Source organism: Equus przewalskii, chromosome X (assembly GCF_037783145.1).
Source record: "Equus przewalskii isolate Varuska chromosome X, EquPr2, whole genome shotgun sequence".
Taxonomy (NCBI): domain Eukaryota; kingdom Metazoa; phylum Chordata; class Mammalia; order Perissodactyla; family Equidae; genus Equus; species Equus przewalskii.
The window spans coordinates 50612849-50626252 of NC_091863.1; the positions used below are offsets into that span (position 1 = coordinate 50612849).

At 40.6% G+C, this 13404-nt stretch overlaps 1 protein-coding gene across 1 annotated transcript in view; it reads left to right on the forward strand.

Moving 5' to 3' along the window:
- HEPH (hephaestin) overlaps positions 1-13404 on the forward strand; it is a 114962-nt gene that overhangs the window by 20451 nt on the left and 81107 nt on the right. Inside the window, exons 10-13 of the mRNA XM_070603960.1 lie at positions 1712-1923; positions 2898-3048; positions 5557-5769; positions 12973-13186. Of these exons, the coding sequence (XP_070460061.1) occupies positions 1712-1923; positions 2898-3048; positions 5557-5769; positions 12973-13186 (790 nt within the window). The remainder of the gene's footprint in view (positions 1-1711; positions 1924-2897; positions 3049-5556; positions 5770-12972; positions 13187-13404) is intronic.

Genomic DNA, 13404 nt, shown 5'->3' on the forward strand with positions numbered 1-13404 from the left:
CACAAGGGCAAAGTTCCAGACAAATCTAGAATAAAACAACATTCTACAAAGCAACTATTCTAGTCTCTTCAAGAAGTCAGTGCCACAGGGAAAAAATAAATTAAACACATAACACCAAGGGCAACATGTAAACCTTGTCTGATCCTGGTTGTAGAGAAACAGTCTTAAGAGACATTTTGGAGATAATTGGAAAATTTTTTATATAGACTGGATATTAGATAATATTAAGGTATTTTCTTAGATGTGGTAATGTCTTTGTGGTAATAAAGGGGATACTTACTGATGTATTTATAAGTAAAATGTCATGGTGCTTGCATTTTACTTCCAAATGATTTAGCAAAAGCAAGCAAACAAAAACTTTGTGTGTGCATGTGTGTGTGTATAGATAAACATACACCTAAATTTAGATGAGTTAAACATAAAAAAATGTTAACAGGAAACAGCAGTGATAGGGTAATTATTGTACTATCCTTTAAAGTTTTCTGTATGTTTGAAAATTTAAAGAGTTAGGAACAATGAATGAACAACAAAAGATAAATTGAAACCATCCTAAATTATACCACCTGTGATGTTATACTACAAATATCCGTGTGTATTTTTCTTTGCACACTTTTATTATTATTTCTTCAGAATATATTCTCAAGATGTGGAATAGCTATGTCAGAGTGCACTTACATTAAAAATTTTGATACCTGCATCTAAATTGTTGTCTGGAAAAATTTGCAGTCCCATCAATTTGGAATTCCATCAACAGTAACTGAGAGGGAGGACTCATTTTCTTACAACCTCACCAGCACAGAGCAGCCATTTTAATATTTCTCAAAATATCAGCCTTGTAAGCAAATAACAGCAAAATTCACTGTTGTTTTGATTTGCACTAGGTTAAACATTCTTTTCAGTATTTATTGAGTATCTTACTCTTTTGTGGGCATGAACATTTTTAAGGCTTTTGATACATTTTGTCAACATTTTTTTCAAAAGGGCTATTCTCATTTACACTTACCCTTTTTATAGGTGAGTGAGAGGGGTAGGTGCCATCTGACCACTTCTCACAAGCACTGATTATTATAATTTGTAAAATCTTGCTAATTTGACAGGGAAAAAGTTGTCTAGCTATTTTCATTTGTACTTCTTTGATGTCTAATACTTTTGAAAATTTAAAATAAAATCTCTGTGCATTGCTTGATCATGACTTGTATCCATTTAAGAAATTACAGCCTTAATATTTTTTCATATATAAACATACATACATAACATACACACATCCACATATACATAATACATAAAGAAAGGAAAAATTGTTCAGCAACCAGAACCATTCAAAGATGAAACAGGCTATGATGGTAGAATCTCCCATCTCTGGAGATTTTTAAGCAGAGGTAGGGATATAAGAGGAGATGAATGTATGTTTTCAGGAGAGTGGTATTCCAAATAAGTTTTAAAGGCTCTTTTCATCCTTAGGTCTTATGAGTTTGGAAAACTGAAACCTGGGGAATTTTAGATTTCCCCAGTTATTGTAATAAGTAGGGGCAGAACCGGAAACTAAAGTCTAGTCTCTTGAGTCCTACCCAGGGTCCTTTTCAATAGTCAATATTCCATGTTGTTGCTGTTCCAAAATGCCTTTGTAGTTTACAATCTTTACCCCACTTTTTGGAGCTGATGATCCTCCCCCTAGCCAATGTGAATAATGAGTCCCATGTTTTCCCTACAGGCTCACCCCACCCTGGTTTGGTAGCCAAGCCCTTTGAAAAAGTAATATACCGCTGGACAGTACCCCCCAATGCTGGCCCTACTTCTCAGGATCCTGCCTGTCTCACTTGGATGTACTTCTCTGCTGCAGATCCAATAAGAGATACAAATTCTGGTCTGGTGGGCCCCCTGCTGGTGTGTAAGGCTGGTGCCTTGGGTGCAGATGGCAAACAGGTATTGTCAGGATTTCTGGCTGGAAAGTCTGGCTGGAAAGGATGAGGCTGGGTTGCTGAATAGGAGTTAAGCATGGAACTAGGTTCTAGAGGTAAGGAAATAGAAGGGAAAAAAAAGAACCAAACTATTGAATCAGAAATTAATTAGCGACCTCACGCTATCTTGCATACTATTCTTTTTCTGACAAACACACATCTTACTTAGTCTCTAATCCTTTCTATTTTATGTTCTTCCATCATCTCCTCAGTTTTTTAACCTCAGTGGCCCCTAACCCTTGCTCCTAATTCCTAAATCTGCTTTAATATTTGCTTGTCTTCTTTCATATCTAACCCACCTTTTCTAGCTGTGCAACCTTGGCCATGTTACTTAACCCCTCTTTGACTCAATTTCCTCATCTGTAGTAAAGGGTTAACAATAGAAGAAGGTATCTTGGGTTTCTGTGAGTATTAATTAAAATAATCCATATAAAGGGCTTAGCACAGTGTCTGGTACATAGTATGATCTCAGTAATTGTTAACAGTATTAATAATAGTAATAATAGTAATTAATAAAAATCATAGTATATGAATTATAATTATTTTTCCTCTCATTTTCTAATTCCCTTCCCCTAGGACTCCTCCTATGATCTCCTAGCCACCTTTCCCCACTCCTCTCCACAAGTGACCCCAAGATCTCTTCTATCACACTCTTCTCCATAATCCTCATCTAGTGCTTCTTCCTTTCATACATTCCTCCCCTCTAGTCTTGTTGCTTTATTCTAACTTCCTTTCTCTAGCTACAATTTGAGATTATTTGAGGAAAAACTGCCTAGCAACAACTGCAGCTCAAGGTAGGAGATATGGGCTTGGCTCTGTGTCTGGAAAAGGAAATGGGGAAGAATTAGAATTAGGGATTGTTGAGTCTGGAGCTGAACAGTCCCCAACTGCTGAAACCATTGTCATCCCTCCCTCTGTTCTCTCCTACTGGGCCTACAGAAAGGGGTGGATAAAGAATTCTTTCTCCTATTCACTGTGTTGGATGAGAACAAGAGCTGGTACAGCAATGCCAATCAAGCAGCTGCTATGTTGGATTCCAGACTGCTCTCAGAGGATGTCAAGGGTTTCCAAGACTCCAATCGGATGCATGGTATGGGGAGTGTTTTTGCCCTGATCTGCAACCAAAAGACTACAAGTAAAATCTAACCTAAACTTAATCTTGATCCATCCCTGCAAACACTGATCCCATTGGTTATCTATGCCCAAAAGATAAGCTTAATTGAGAGATTAAACCTAGGATAACAGATCTTATACTTAACATCTTCTTATGCTGTGTCCTGTGTTACACTGTATGGAGGATTCTGGGAAAAGGTACTGTGAAATGAAGATTGCACAGAAATAACTCACTAGAGAGTGAGCAGAGTAAGCTGAGATGATAAATTTCCAGTCTTTCTCCCTTATTACCCACTACCCTTGCTCACCAACCCCATACTCCAGTCAAACAGGGCTATTTTTCTCTATATGAACATACCTTGTACTTTTATGACTTCATGCTTTTGCAATGCTTTGCCTTCCACTTAAAATGTTCTTCCCTATATCTTTGTCCTTGTCCTGTGGAAATTCTTCCCATTCCCTAAGACCATACTCAAAAGCTACCTCCTCCATGTAACCATTTCTTATCAGCCAAGTCCAGGATGATGTTACCTTCTTCTGAACTACCATTGCATTTGTATTAGTCTATTTTAATAGCAAGTTTCATGCACTCCTCTCCTCCATATTATAGTTATGTTTATTGCTATATGGCTTTTGATTTCTGCTAGAGTATAGTCTCTTTTAAGGTGAGTATTGTTTGTTGCTTATCTCTGTATCTTCTACACTGTCTAATACACAGTAGGGCCGGCCCAATGGTGCAGCGGTTAAGTTCACACATTCTGCTTCTCAGTGGCCTGGGGTTTGCCAGTTCAGATCCTGGGTGTGGACATGGCACTGCTTGGCAAAAGCCAAGCTGTGGTAGGCGTCCCACGTATAAAGTGGAGGAAGATGGGCATGGATGTTAGCTCAGGGCCAGTCTTCCTCAGCGAAAAGAGGAAGATTGGCAGTAGTTAGCTCAGGGCTAATCTTCCTCAAAACAAAACAAAACAAAACAATACACAGTAAATGTTTATTGATCTAGTGAACTACAAAATTAATGAGTAGCTGGGTGGGTGGGAGAGTGAATGAATGGGAAGACATGGTCCCAGTTTACAAGGAGCTCCCAGCATGTTACAACGATATGTGACTAATAACACCCATGAAACAACTATAAAATGATCCAAGACAGACTATAAGTAAGTGCCAAATTGTGAGGAACAGATTTTAAGTGACATAGAGTTCAGAGGAGGAAAACCTTAATGAGGAACAATCCAATTGAAGGATTCCTGGAAGAAGGGAGAGCTTGAGCTGGGATTTGAAGGCTGAATAGGTTTTCAAGCAGACGTTACAGGCAAGGAAAGCAGAATCAGGAGGTTAGCAGTATTCCCATTAGCGTCCCAGGGGATTACCAAATACAGTTACTCATTAAAGCTGGTTCCAGTGGATGTGGGAGCATTAAAAAAGTGTCAGCTTCAAGCAGGTCTCCATGTAGTTTTAAGGGGAGTGTGGAGGATGGGAGGGGGTCAAGAAGGAGTGTGTTGTCTTTTGGCTCCATCTCTTGGTTCTCATCACCAGTCAGTTACATCAGCCAGATAAAGCAAGACAGTCCTGCAAACCAAGTTCATTCCAGTTTGAAATCATGGAATACCTGATTAGCACCAAACAACATGCCAGGTGCTTGAGCAGTCACATAGAAACATAAAAAATGATGTGCTTCCTGGTAGGCCAATCTAGTGTGGGAGATAGATTTATAAGTAAATCACTGGACTCTGTGGTAAGTGATATGGCAGAATTTTGTGGGGCAACAGTTTCATGAAAACCAGAGAGAGAGTAATAACTGTGCTTCACAGGAATGGTGACCTTTGAGCTGGAGCATGATGGATGAGTAGCAGTTTACTATAGGGAGAGACCAGAGGGAAATTTATTCCATGCAGAGGGAACAGCATGTGAAAAGTCAACAAGTGTTTTCTAAGCAACTACTGTGTTTAAGGCTTTGAGGATGCAGAGGCAAATCGAGCTCGCTGGATAATGATGTGTGTATTTGTGTAAGAGGGAGTGGGAGGACAGACTTCAGGCAGAGGTACTAGGGAGGAGGACTTTGCAGGAATTCAGGCCAGAGATGATGAGGGCCAGAACCATGGCAGTTTCAGTGAAGATGAAGAGAAGACAAATTGAAAGCTGAATATGGAACCTGGGGAAGCCCAACACTTTACGGAGGGATGGAGAATGAGAACAAGATGGACGAGGAACAATCAGAGAGGTTGTAAGAAAACCAGGAAAGTGTGGTGCAATAGAAGCCAAGGGAGGAGAGGTGAGCCCAGGAAGGCCAGCTGGGCTCTCATCTCAAAGAGACAGATCTTCATAAGTAGAACTAATGTGGCTTAGGGGAAAGGGCATAGGAGTTGAGGATGACTTGGGAATTTCAAGTTGTGGGAAACCACAGTACAGAGCTGATGCCATGCTGCTGGTTGGTGCCCAAGTAGTCTGGTCTCATCTCTCTATCCTGTCTTGTGTTTTTGTTTTCCAGCCATTAATGGATTTCTGTTCTCTAACCTGCCCAGGCTGGACATGTGCAAGGGTGACATAGTGGCCTGGCACCTGCTCAGCCTAGGCACAGAGACTGATGTGCATGGGGTCATGTTCCAGGGAAACACCGTGCAGCTTCAGGGCATGAGGAAGAGTGCAGCCATGCTCTTTCCTCACACCTTTGTCATGGCCATCATGCAGCCCGACAACCCTGGTAAGTGCCTTAGCAGCTGGCCCTGAGCTGAGAGGCTTTGTTGGGCATGGTGTTGTTGCGGGGGAGGTGTGGAGAGTGCTGGTGAAGAGAAAAATCATGTTGAAGGTACTTGGGAAGTTTTCAAAACACTTTTGTCTTCTCCCTCCTCAATATGTACTCCATGTTCTGGTTGTTTGGACTCTCTTCTCTGTTGGAGACAGAATAGAGTGAAGAACTGAGGAAGTTCTTTTCAGGAACAACAGGAGAGAAGGCGAGATGCACCCAGCATCATAGCAATTCTTATAAAGGCAGAGAGTGGACTTGGCCATGTAACTCCTTGGCCAAGTAGAGATTCTATAGATAAACTCTTTGCATTGGGAGGGAGGTCCATGAGATGTGCCTATGTGCTCCCAACTCATATTCTGGGAGGATTTCTGCAAACTTCTGATGAGAGTGGGATGAGGTGTGCTGTAACAGTTTCAGCCCAGGAACCAGAACACAGCAACTTCTAGTTTCATTAACTTTCTGTTTAATTTTGTTCTAATCATTCCCCCTCCTGTAGCTAGAGTTCTTCCTTTTTTTCTTTCTCTGTCTGTCCCTCCCCCTCCCTCCCTCCCTCACCTTCCTTTCCTATATCTCTCTCTCTTAGTCTCTGTCTCCCTCTTTCTCTTCCTCTCTCTCTCTCTCTTTCTTTCATGAAGAAATTTGACTACAGTGTTTCTTCAGAATCAGTCTACGTCTGACATTTCATAATGCAGCAGTACTTTCCTTTTGCAGTTCCTAGGATGCATTCTTTATGCAGGCAGTAGGTGGCAATAGTGAGCCAGCCCTGGTGGCCTAGGGGTTAAGATTCAGTGTTCTAACGTCAGTGGCCGAGGTTCATTTCTTGGTCAGGAAATCATACCACCCATCTGTTGGTTGTCATACTGTGGCAGCTGCGTGTTGCTGTGAGTCTGAAAGCTAAGCCTTCAGTTGTGCCACCAGTATTTCAAATATCAGCAGGGTCACCCCTGGTAGACAGGTTTCAGCAGAACTTCTAGACCAAGATAGACTAGGAAGAAGGACCTGGCCACAGACTTCTGAAAAAGTTGGTCATGAAAACTCTATGAATAGCAGCAGAGTGTTGTCTGATAGAGCACTGGAAGGTGAGAGTATGGTTCAAAAAGAGGATGGCTCAAAAAGACCAGGCAGGGTCCTGCTCTGCTGTACACAGTGTCACTAGGAATTGGAATTGACTCCACAAGGCACTAACAACATAGACAGCAATAGTGTTTGTAAGAAAAATCTGTCAGTTCCACACATTTCCTACTAAAATAATATTTTAGTTCTGTAGATTCCATTCACAGTTGGAAAAGAAATCCCTAAACAAAACACGTCTGCTTGATGATTTAATTATTTCAGCCTGGCACTGGGTTTGGCAAACACTTTGCGTAAAGCTGGTCCCCACAGACTTCTTGGGTCCTCATTTCTGCCTATGTACCAGGAATACTTTCTTGGTCAGGAGAGTTGTTTTCAAATTAGAAACAACAGTTAATGGAGCTGAAAGGAACAGCAGAAACAAGTACTTGTAGTGAAGCCTGAGTAGGGGGACCTTCTGAATAAGAAAGACCTTTCTGTCTAGCCTTGGTCCCAAAGCCAAACCCTTGGTTTAATCTCCTTCCTAATGAATTAGCCAGGTTCCCAGCTGGGTCTATATGCCTCCCCAGGGCTCACTCCTACTTTGGATGAATGAAATTATTTTTGTGTTACATTCAGGCCCAAGGAATGTGGATGTAGATGGCTTGAAAACATTCTGTTTGCTGGTATGAGGGGAGAGTGAGTGAATGTTTTATAAGATTAAAGGCTTGAAACGTTGTTCTTGGTCAAGATTCCTGAGTTTTCTCACCAGAAAAAGCCCAAACTCTTTTTACCTTTGCATTTCCGGACCTTTCAAACTCTATCCTCTTTCTGAAGAGTTCCCCAGACATAGAGTATTAGAACTAGTGGATTCCCAGTGAGATAATTTCAATTCACTTATTTTACTAACATGAGAAAGAGACAGAGACCTGGAGGGGGAAAATGATTTGCTGAGGTTAGAAATGTTGGCTCTATTTTTTCTTTTCCCTCTCCCTTCTCCATAAGCTCCTATTAATTCTCTCTCCTAGGTGATCTCTTAAATTTTAATTCTCCTTCATTCTGCCCTTGGGGGATTAAGATTGAAAGACTATTGCACGTAGCTCTCCAAAGAGAGTAAAAGTACCCAGTTAAAAAAAGCCAGGACCAGAATCTGGCTTTAGGATTCTAGAGAAAGGAGTCATGATGGGGACTGGGAAATATACATACGTAATTGAGCAGCTTTGCAGATTACTTAAACACATCACCATGCAGGGCCAGCCCAGTGGCTCAGTGGTTTTGTGTGTACGTTCCGCTTCGGCGGCCCAGAGTTCACCGGTTCGGGTCCCGGGTGTGGACACGGCACTGCTTGGCAAGCAATGCTGTGGTAGGCGTCCCATATATAAAGTAGAGGAAGATGGGCACGGATGCTAGCTCAGGGCCAGCCTTCCTCAGCAAAAAGAGGAGGATTGGCAGATGTTAGCTCAGGGCTAATCTTCCTCCAAAAAAAAAAAATCACCATGGTGATTCATCTTGTGTGCTGGCTGCCTACAATTATGTTTAACAAAATAGAAAAACAAATCTCCAGAAAAAAAATACAGCAAAATGTTGTCTTCAAGTTGTGAGAGTTATTGCTGATTTGTTTATTCTCTTTTCTCTTTCCTTTAAATTTTAATAAACCTATATTACATTTAATAGAAATGATATACTGTGTTCAAAGATATCATCCTGCATAATATACCTCAGCTCTTCCAATAGAACTATTGATACTAGAGCTTTAATAGCCAAGAAAAGTGACAGATAAAAAGGCTAGAGCTTGAAATGTGTCATTTCCCACCAGCTTCATGTTTGATTTCTCAGCAGCAAAGAAAAGAATATTTATTACTGCCTTGGTCCCTCGGTGTTTCTTTCCTCTCTTTGACCATTGGAGCTCTTTCTTTATTCATCAGTCCCCTCTTTCCCCTCCTTCCCACTCTCTTTTCTTTCCCCACTCCTTTTTCCTCCTTTTTCTCATTTTTCCTCTTCTTTCTTTCATTCTTTTTTCCTTCTCTCCATTTTTATATCTCTCTTCTTTCTTTTTCCTGTTCTCTCCTTCATTCTTTCCTTTTTTTCTTCCAGTTATTTTTCTCCCATCTTTCTCTTGGTATTTTATTCTTTTTCATTTCCTCCTTCCATTCTTTTTCTCTCTTCTTTCTTCCCTTCCTTCTTTTCCTTCTCTTGTCTCTCTTTTCTCCATTCTTTTTTATTTTATTTTTTCCTTTGATTTTCCCTCCTTTTTTTGGGCTTCCCTTATCTCCACTTCCTTCCCTTTTTTATTTCTATTTTTTGTCTTCCTATCTCCCTTTTTTTCTTCTTTATTTTTTCACCTTTTCCCTTCCTCCTGTTTTTTTCTTTTTCCTTTTCCTTCAACCTGTATCTTTTCTTTCCTCTCTCCTTGTCTTCCTCTCTATTTTTCCTTCTTTTTTCTCACTTCTTTTTATTTTCCCTTCCTTTTACAGTTACATTTTCCAAAAACATCAAAGACATCTGTTTTCTTCCACTTGTTTGTCCAGACACTAGGGATGTGCAGATTAATGAGGCAGCTCACAGTTAGTGTGAAAGGGAAATAGGTATGTAAACAACATTGGCAAGGCTATGATGATGCTATCTGCCAAGAGCTATGATAACACACAAGAAGTTATAACAAATTCTGCATGATTTGTGGAGTGAAGCTTTCTTAGGAAAATAGACAGTCAAATTGAGCTTTTAAGGATGAGTAAACTGTCACCAGGCAAAGAAAAGGGATGGGTGGTGAAGATGGCATTATAGGCAGTAGCAACCATATGGGCAGTGACTTGGAAGCAGACTCTGTCTGGAGAAAGTTGCATAGACTGATTTTATTCATTGGTTCTCACAAGGTAGTATGCTAAAAGGTGTTTGAAAATGTGTGGAGGTGCTTTTAGTTGTCATAATAACTAGGGATATGGAGGGGGGTGATACTGTCTTTTAGAGGGTGGGGAGCAGAGATTCTAAAACTTTCTGAAATATTTAGGGCAGTCTTAAACAATGAAGAATAATCCCACATAAAATGCTAATAGCATCCCTGTTGAGGAACACCAAGAAGTAAGATTTAAGGGGATGCAGAGCAGGAGGCTCTTGCAAGAGGCAGTGATAGCCTGCCAATGGGTGGGAGCAATAAGGGTGGAGAAATGGGGCAGAGTTAAGGGATATTTCAGAGAGAAATTACAGGACTTTGGTGAAGGGCTGAGCAAGAAGAAGGATGCCTGAGGTTCCCAGCTTGTGCACTTGGATGGATAGTGGTGTCATTAACCAAATGAACAGACACAGAAGCAAGGGCAGGGTAGTGAGGTTTGGGTAGAAAGTGCTTATTTGAGGGCATTTTGAGTTTTAAGTTCCTGGTGAAATCCAGGTGGTGTGGATTTCACAGTATGTAGCTGTGGGTAGAAATGTAAAGCTTGGAAAAGTCCAGACTAGAGAGAGAGGTTTGGGTGTTTTCATAGTTCAAGTCCATAAGCATGTAAAGTGATAAGAAAGAAAACTTAAGGTAGAAATCAATATTTAAGAGATAGGAAGGAGAAGAAAAATCAGAATAAGGAGACAGAAAAAGATTGATCAAAGAGGTAGGAGGAGACTCAGAGACCAACAGCAGAAGAGTATTGAAAAAGAAGATTCTTGCACAATAATGTCTATATGAGAAAATTCAGATGATGTTCTAGTCCAAGGTCACCTGACTCTCCGAGAATGTCTTCTATTTTTTCCCATGCCCTCCAGTGATCATTAGACTTTCTTCTTCACACTAACAACTCCTGTGCTATGACTTTTGGACAGTGTATACAGTCATTCATTTGCACACACATTTATTTACTCAGCACTTATTTATTGCACACCTTCCATGTGCTAAGATGGGGGTAGGAAAGTGAAAAGATAGACATGATCTTTGCTGTTAGGGGAGATCTGCAATAAACATAAAAACACATACATAAAATAATAAGACAATTTTGGATCATAATATATGTCATTAAGGAAGTAAAATACAGTGATGTGATAAAATGATAGGGTCATTGCTTTAGAGAGGGTGCTCAGGGTAGGCCTCTTTGAGAATGTGACATTAAAACTGAGACCTAAATAATGAGGAGGAAGGAGCTATAAGAAGATCTCTGAGAAGAACATTCCAACCAGAAAGACCAGCAAGGGCAAATGTCCTAAGGTGAGAAAAAGCATGTTCAAAGGTCAGAAAGAAGGACAGTATGGTTGGCATGTAGTGAGCTAACATAAGACTGAAATGACATGAGTTCATAGAGTTTGGCAAGAGTCATATTATGTAGGGCCTTGTAGACCATAGTCAAAAGCTGGAATCATATTCTAAGTATGAATGGAGCATTAAAGCAAAGGAGCAATGTGCTCTGGATCATATTCTTTAGAGGACCCTGGATCCTGGATGGAGAATGGTTGAGGAGGGAAGAAAAGCAGAGAGGACAGTTGGGAGACTTTTGAAGTTTTCCAGTGAGAGATGATGGTGGCTTTAACTAAGGAAGTGAGACTGGAAATGGAAGAATAATTTTGAAGGAAGAGCTCATAAGATTTACTGAGGGAATAGCTGTGGGAAGTAAGAGAATTAGAAGAGTTAAGAAGTAGATATGGAAGGAAAAAAGTGGATTCTTTCTTTGAAGAAGTCTATAAATTAGTGGAAAGGATTGTTTTTAAAGAGGGAAGCACTTAGTCCCTAACCATGTGGTTTAGATGTAAAGTTTGCTAGGAGAGGCCAAGAATTTAGAAGACAATGTGGGCCAGAATAGTCAAGGAGGGCTTTCTGGAAGAGATAAAACATGAAGTAGGCCCTGGAGAATGAGTGAGCTCTCATAGATATTTGTGGAAGGGGTGGGCAGGTACATTCTAGAAAGGGAGTAACGATATGAGTGAAAATTCCAAGGTAGGAATGAAATATGTGAGAGAGACAGTCACGGGCAAATTTAGTTGGAGAACTGGTTGAATTTGGGATGAAGTGGAAAGTAGGATTGGGTCAATAGTTTGGAGCCAGCTCATAGAAGCTTTTAAAATCCAGGAAGAAGTGTTTGTAGTGATGGGATAGGCAGTGGGTAGCAAGGGAAGTAATGGTGAAAAAAATGTTCTAGGAAAGTTAGCTTCTTCTGGTCAACATTCTATAACTGTAGTGTCCCTGATATAGAAACCTGGAGCTTCAGGTCAGGTCCAGGCAGCTCCACAACTCAGATATTTAAGACTGATATCCAAACATTTCATTGTAAAAACCTAGGGAAAGCCGTCCCAAAGCTCTCTGATGTAAGCATCCTTATGATCAAGAAGGGCTCCCAGCTGGCATCCAGCATCCTTCCCCCACCACAGAGCCAGAGCCACGGGTCTGTACCTCCCTCTACTGCTTCCTAATGGTGTGACCTTTACATGTCATTTAGCCTCTGTGCATCTGAGTTATAATTTGCTAATCTGCATAATAGGGGGAAATAATTATTTAACTCACTGTAATGTTATGAACATGACGTGCGATATCTATTTAAGCCCATCTTTATTTCTTTGGTACTTGGTAGAAAAAGGAGACAACTGGTCAATGTCTTCGTTGGAATAATAATTATGATGGCTTTATTTGCTTATTTATAGCTTCACTTATTGAATGTTTACTATATACTGTGTAAGTAATGTGTACATATTATTGTGTTTAATTCTAAAACAACTCAATGAAGTAAAGGATCTCTATTTTACCATGAAGGAACTGAAAAATACGAAAGCTTAAAAATTGCCTCAAGGTTATACAGCTAATAAGCGTCAGATAGGGTGACCAACCATTCCAGTTTGCTCAGAACTGGGGAGTTTCCAGGGATATGGGACTTTCAGTGCTAAAACTGGGAAAGCCCAGGTAAATAGGAAGAGTTGGTCATAGTGGCAGAGTGCAGTTTTAAGCCCAAACAGTGTGGCTTTGGAGTTCTTAACATCTATGCTCATTGCTCGCAATAAATTTGAAATAATCTCTTATCTAATGCATAGAAGAACCTTTTCCAAAACTAACCACTCTCTGCAGTATGCCTACAGAGAGATAAGAAATCCCCTGTGTGCTACACAGGGGTATTCTGATTCAAGTTTTTCTCTCTGTTCCTTCTTCAGGGACATTTGAGATTTACTGCCAAGCAGGTAGCCATAGAGAAGCAGGGATGAGGGCAATTTATAATGTCTCCCAGTGTCCTGGCCGCCAAGCCACCCCTCGTCAACGTTATCAGGCTGCAAGAATCTACTATATCATGGCAGAAGAGGTGGAATGGGACTATTGCCCTGACAGGAGCTGGGAACTGGAATGGCACAACCAGTCTGAGAAGGACAGGTAAGCCTTCAGAAAAGAAGAGATCATACTTTCAGAGACTCTGAACCATTTTACAGGTAAGGAGGGTACTGAAATTCTGAGATGAGGAGACGTTTATCTAAAGTCACCTAATAAGATACCAAATCTGAAGCAAGGGCTAGAATGCAGGTAAGCTGTAACTCAATGCTTCTATATTGCTATACTATGGGGCTGAAGTAAAAGATCTTACCCACACTCTC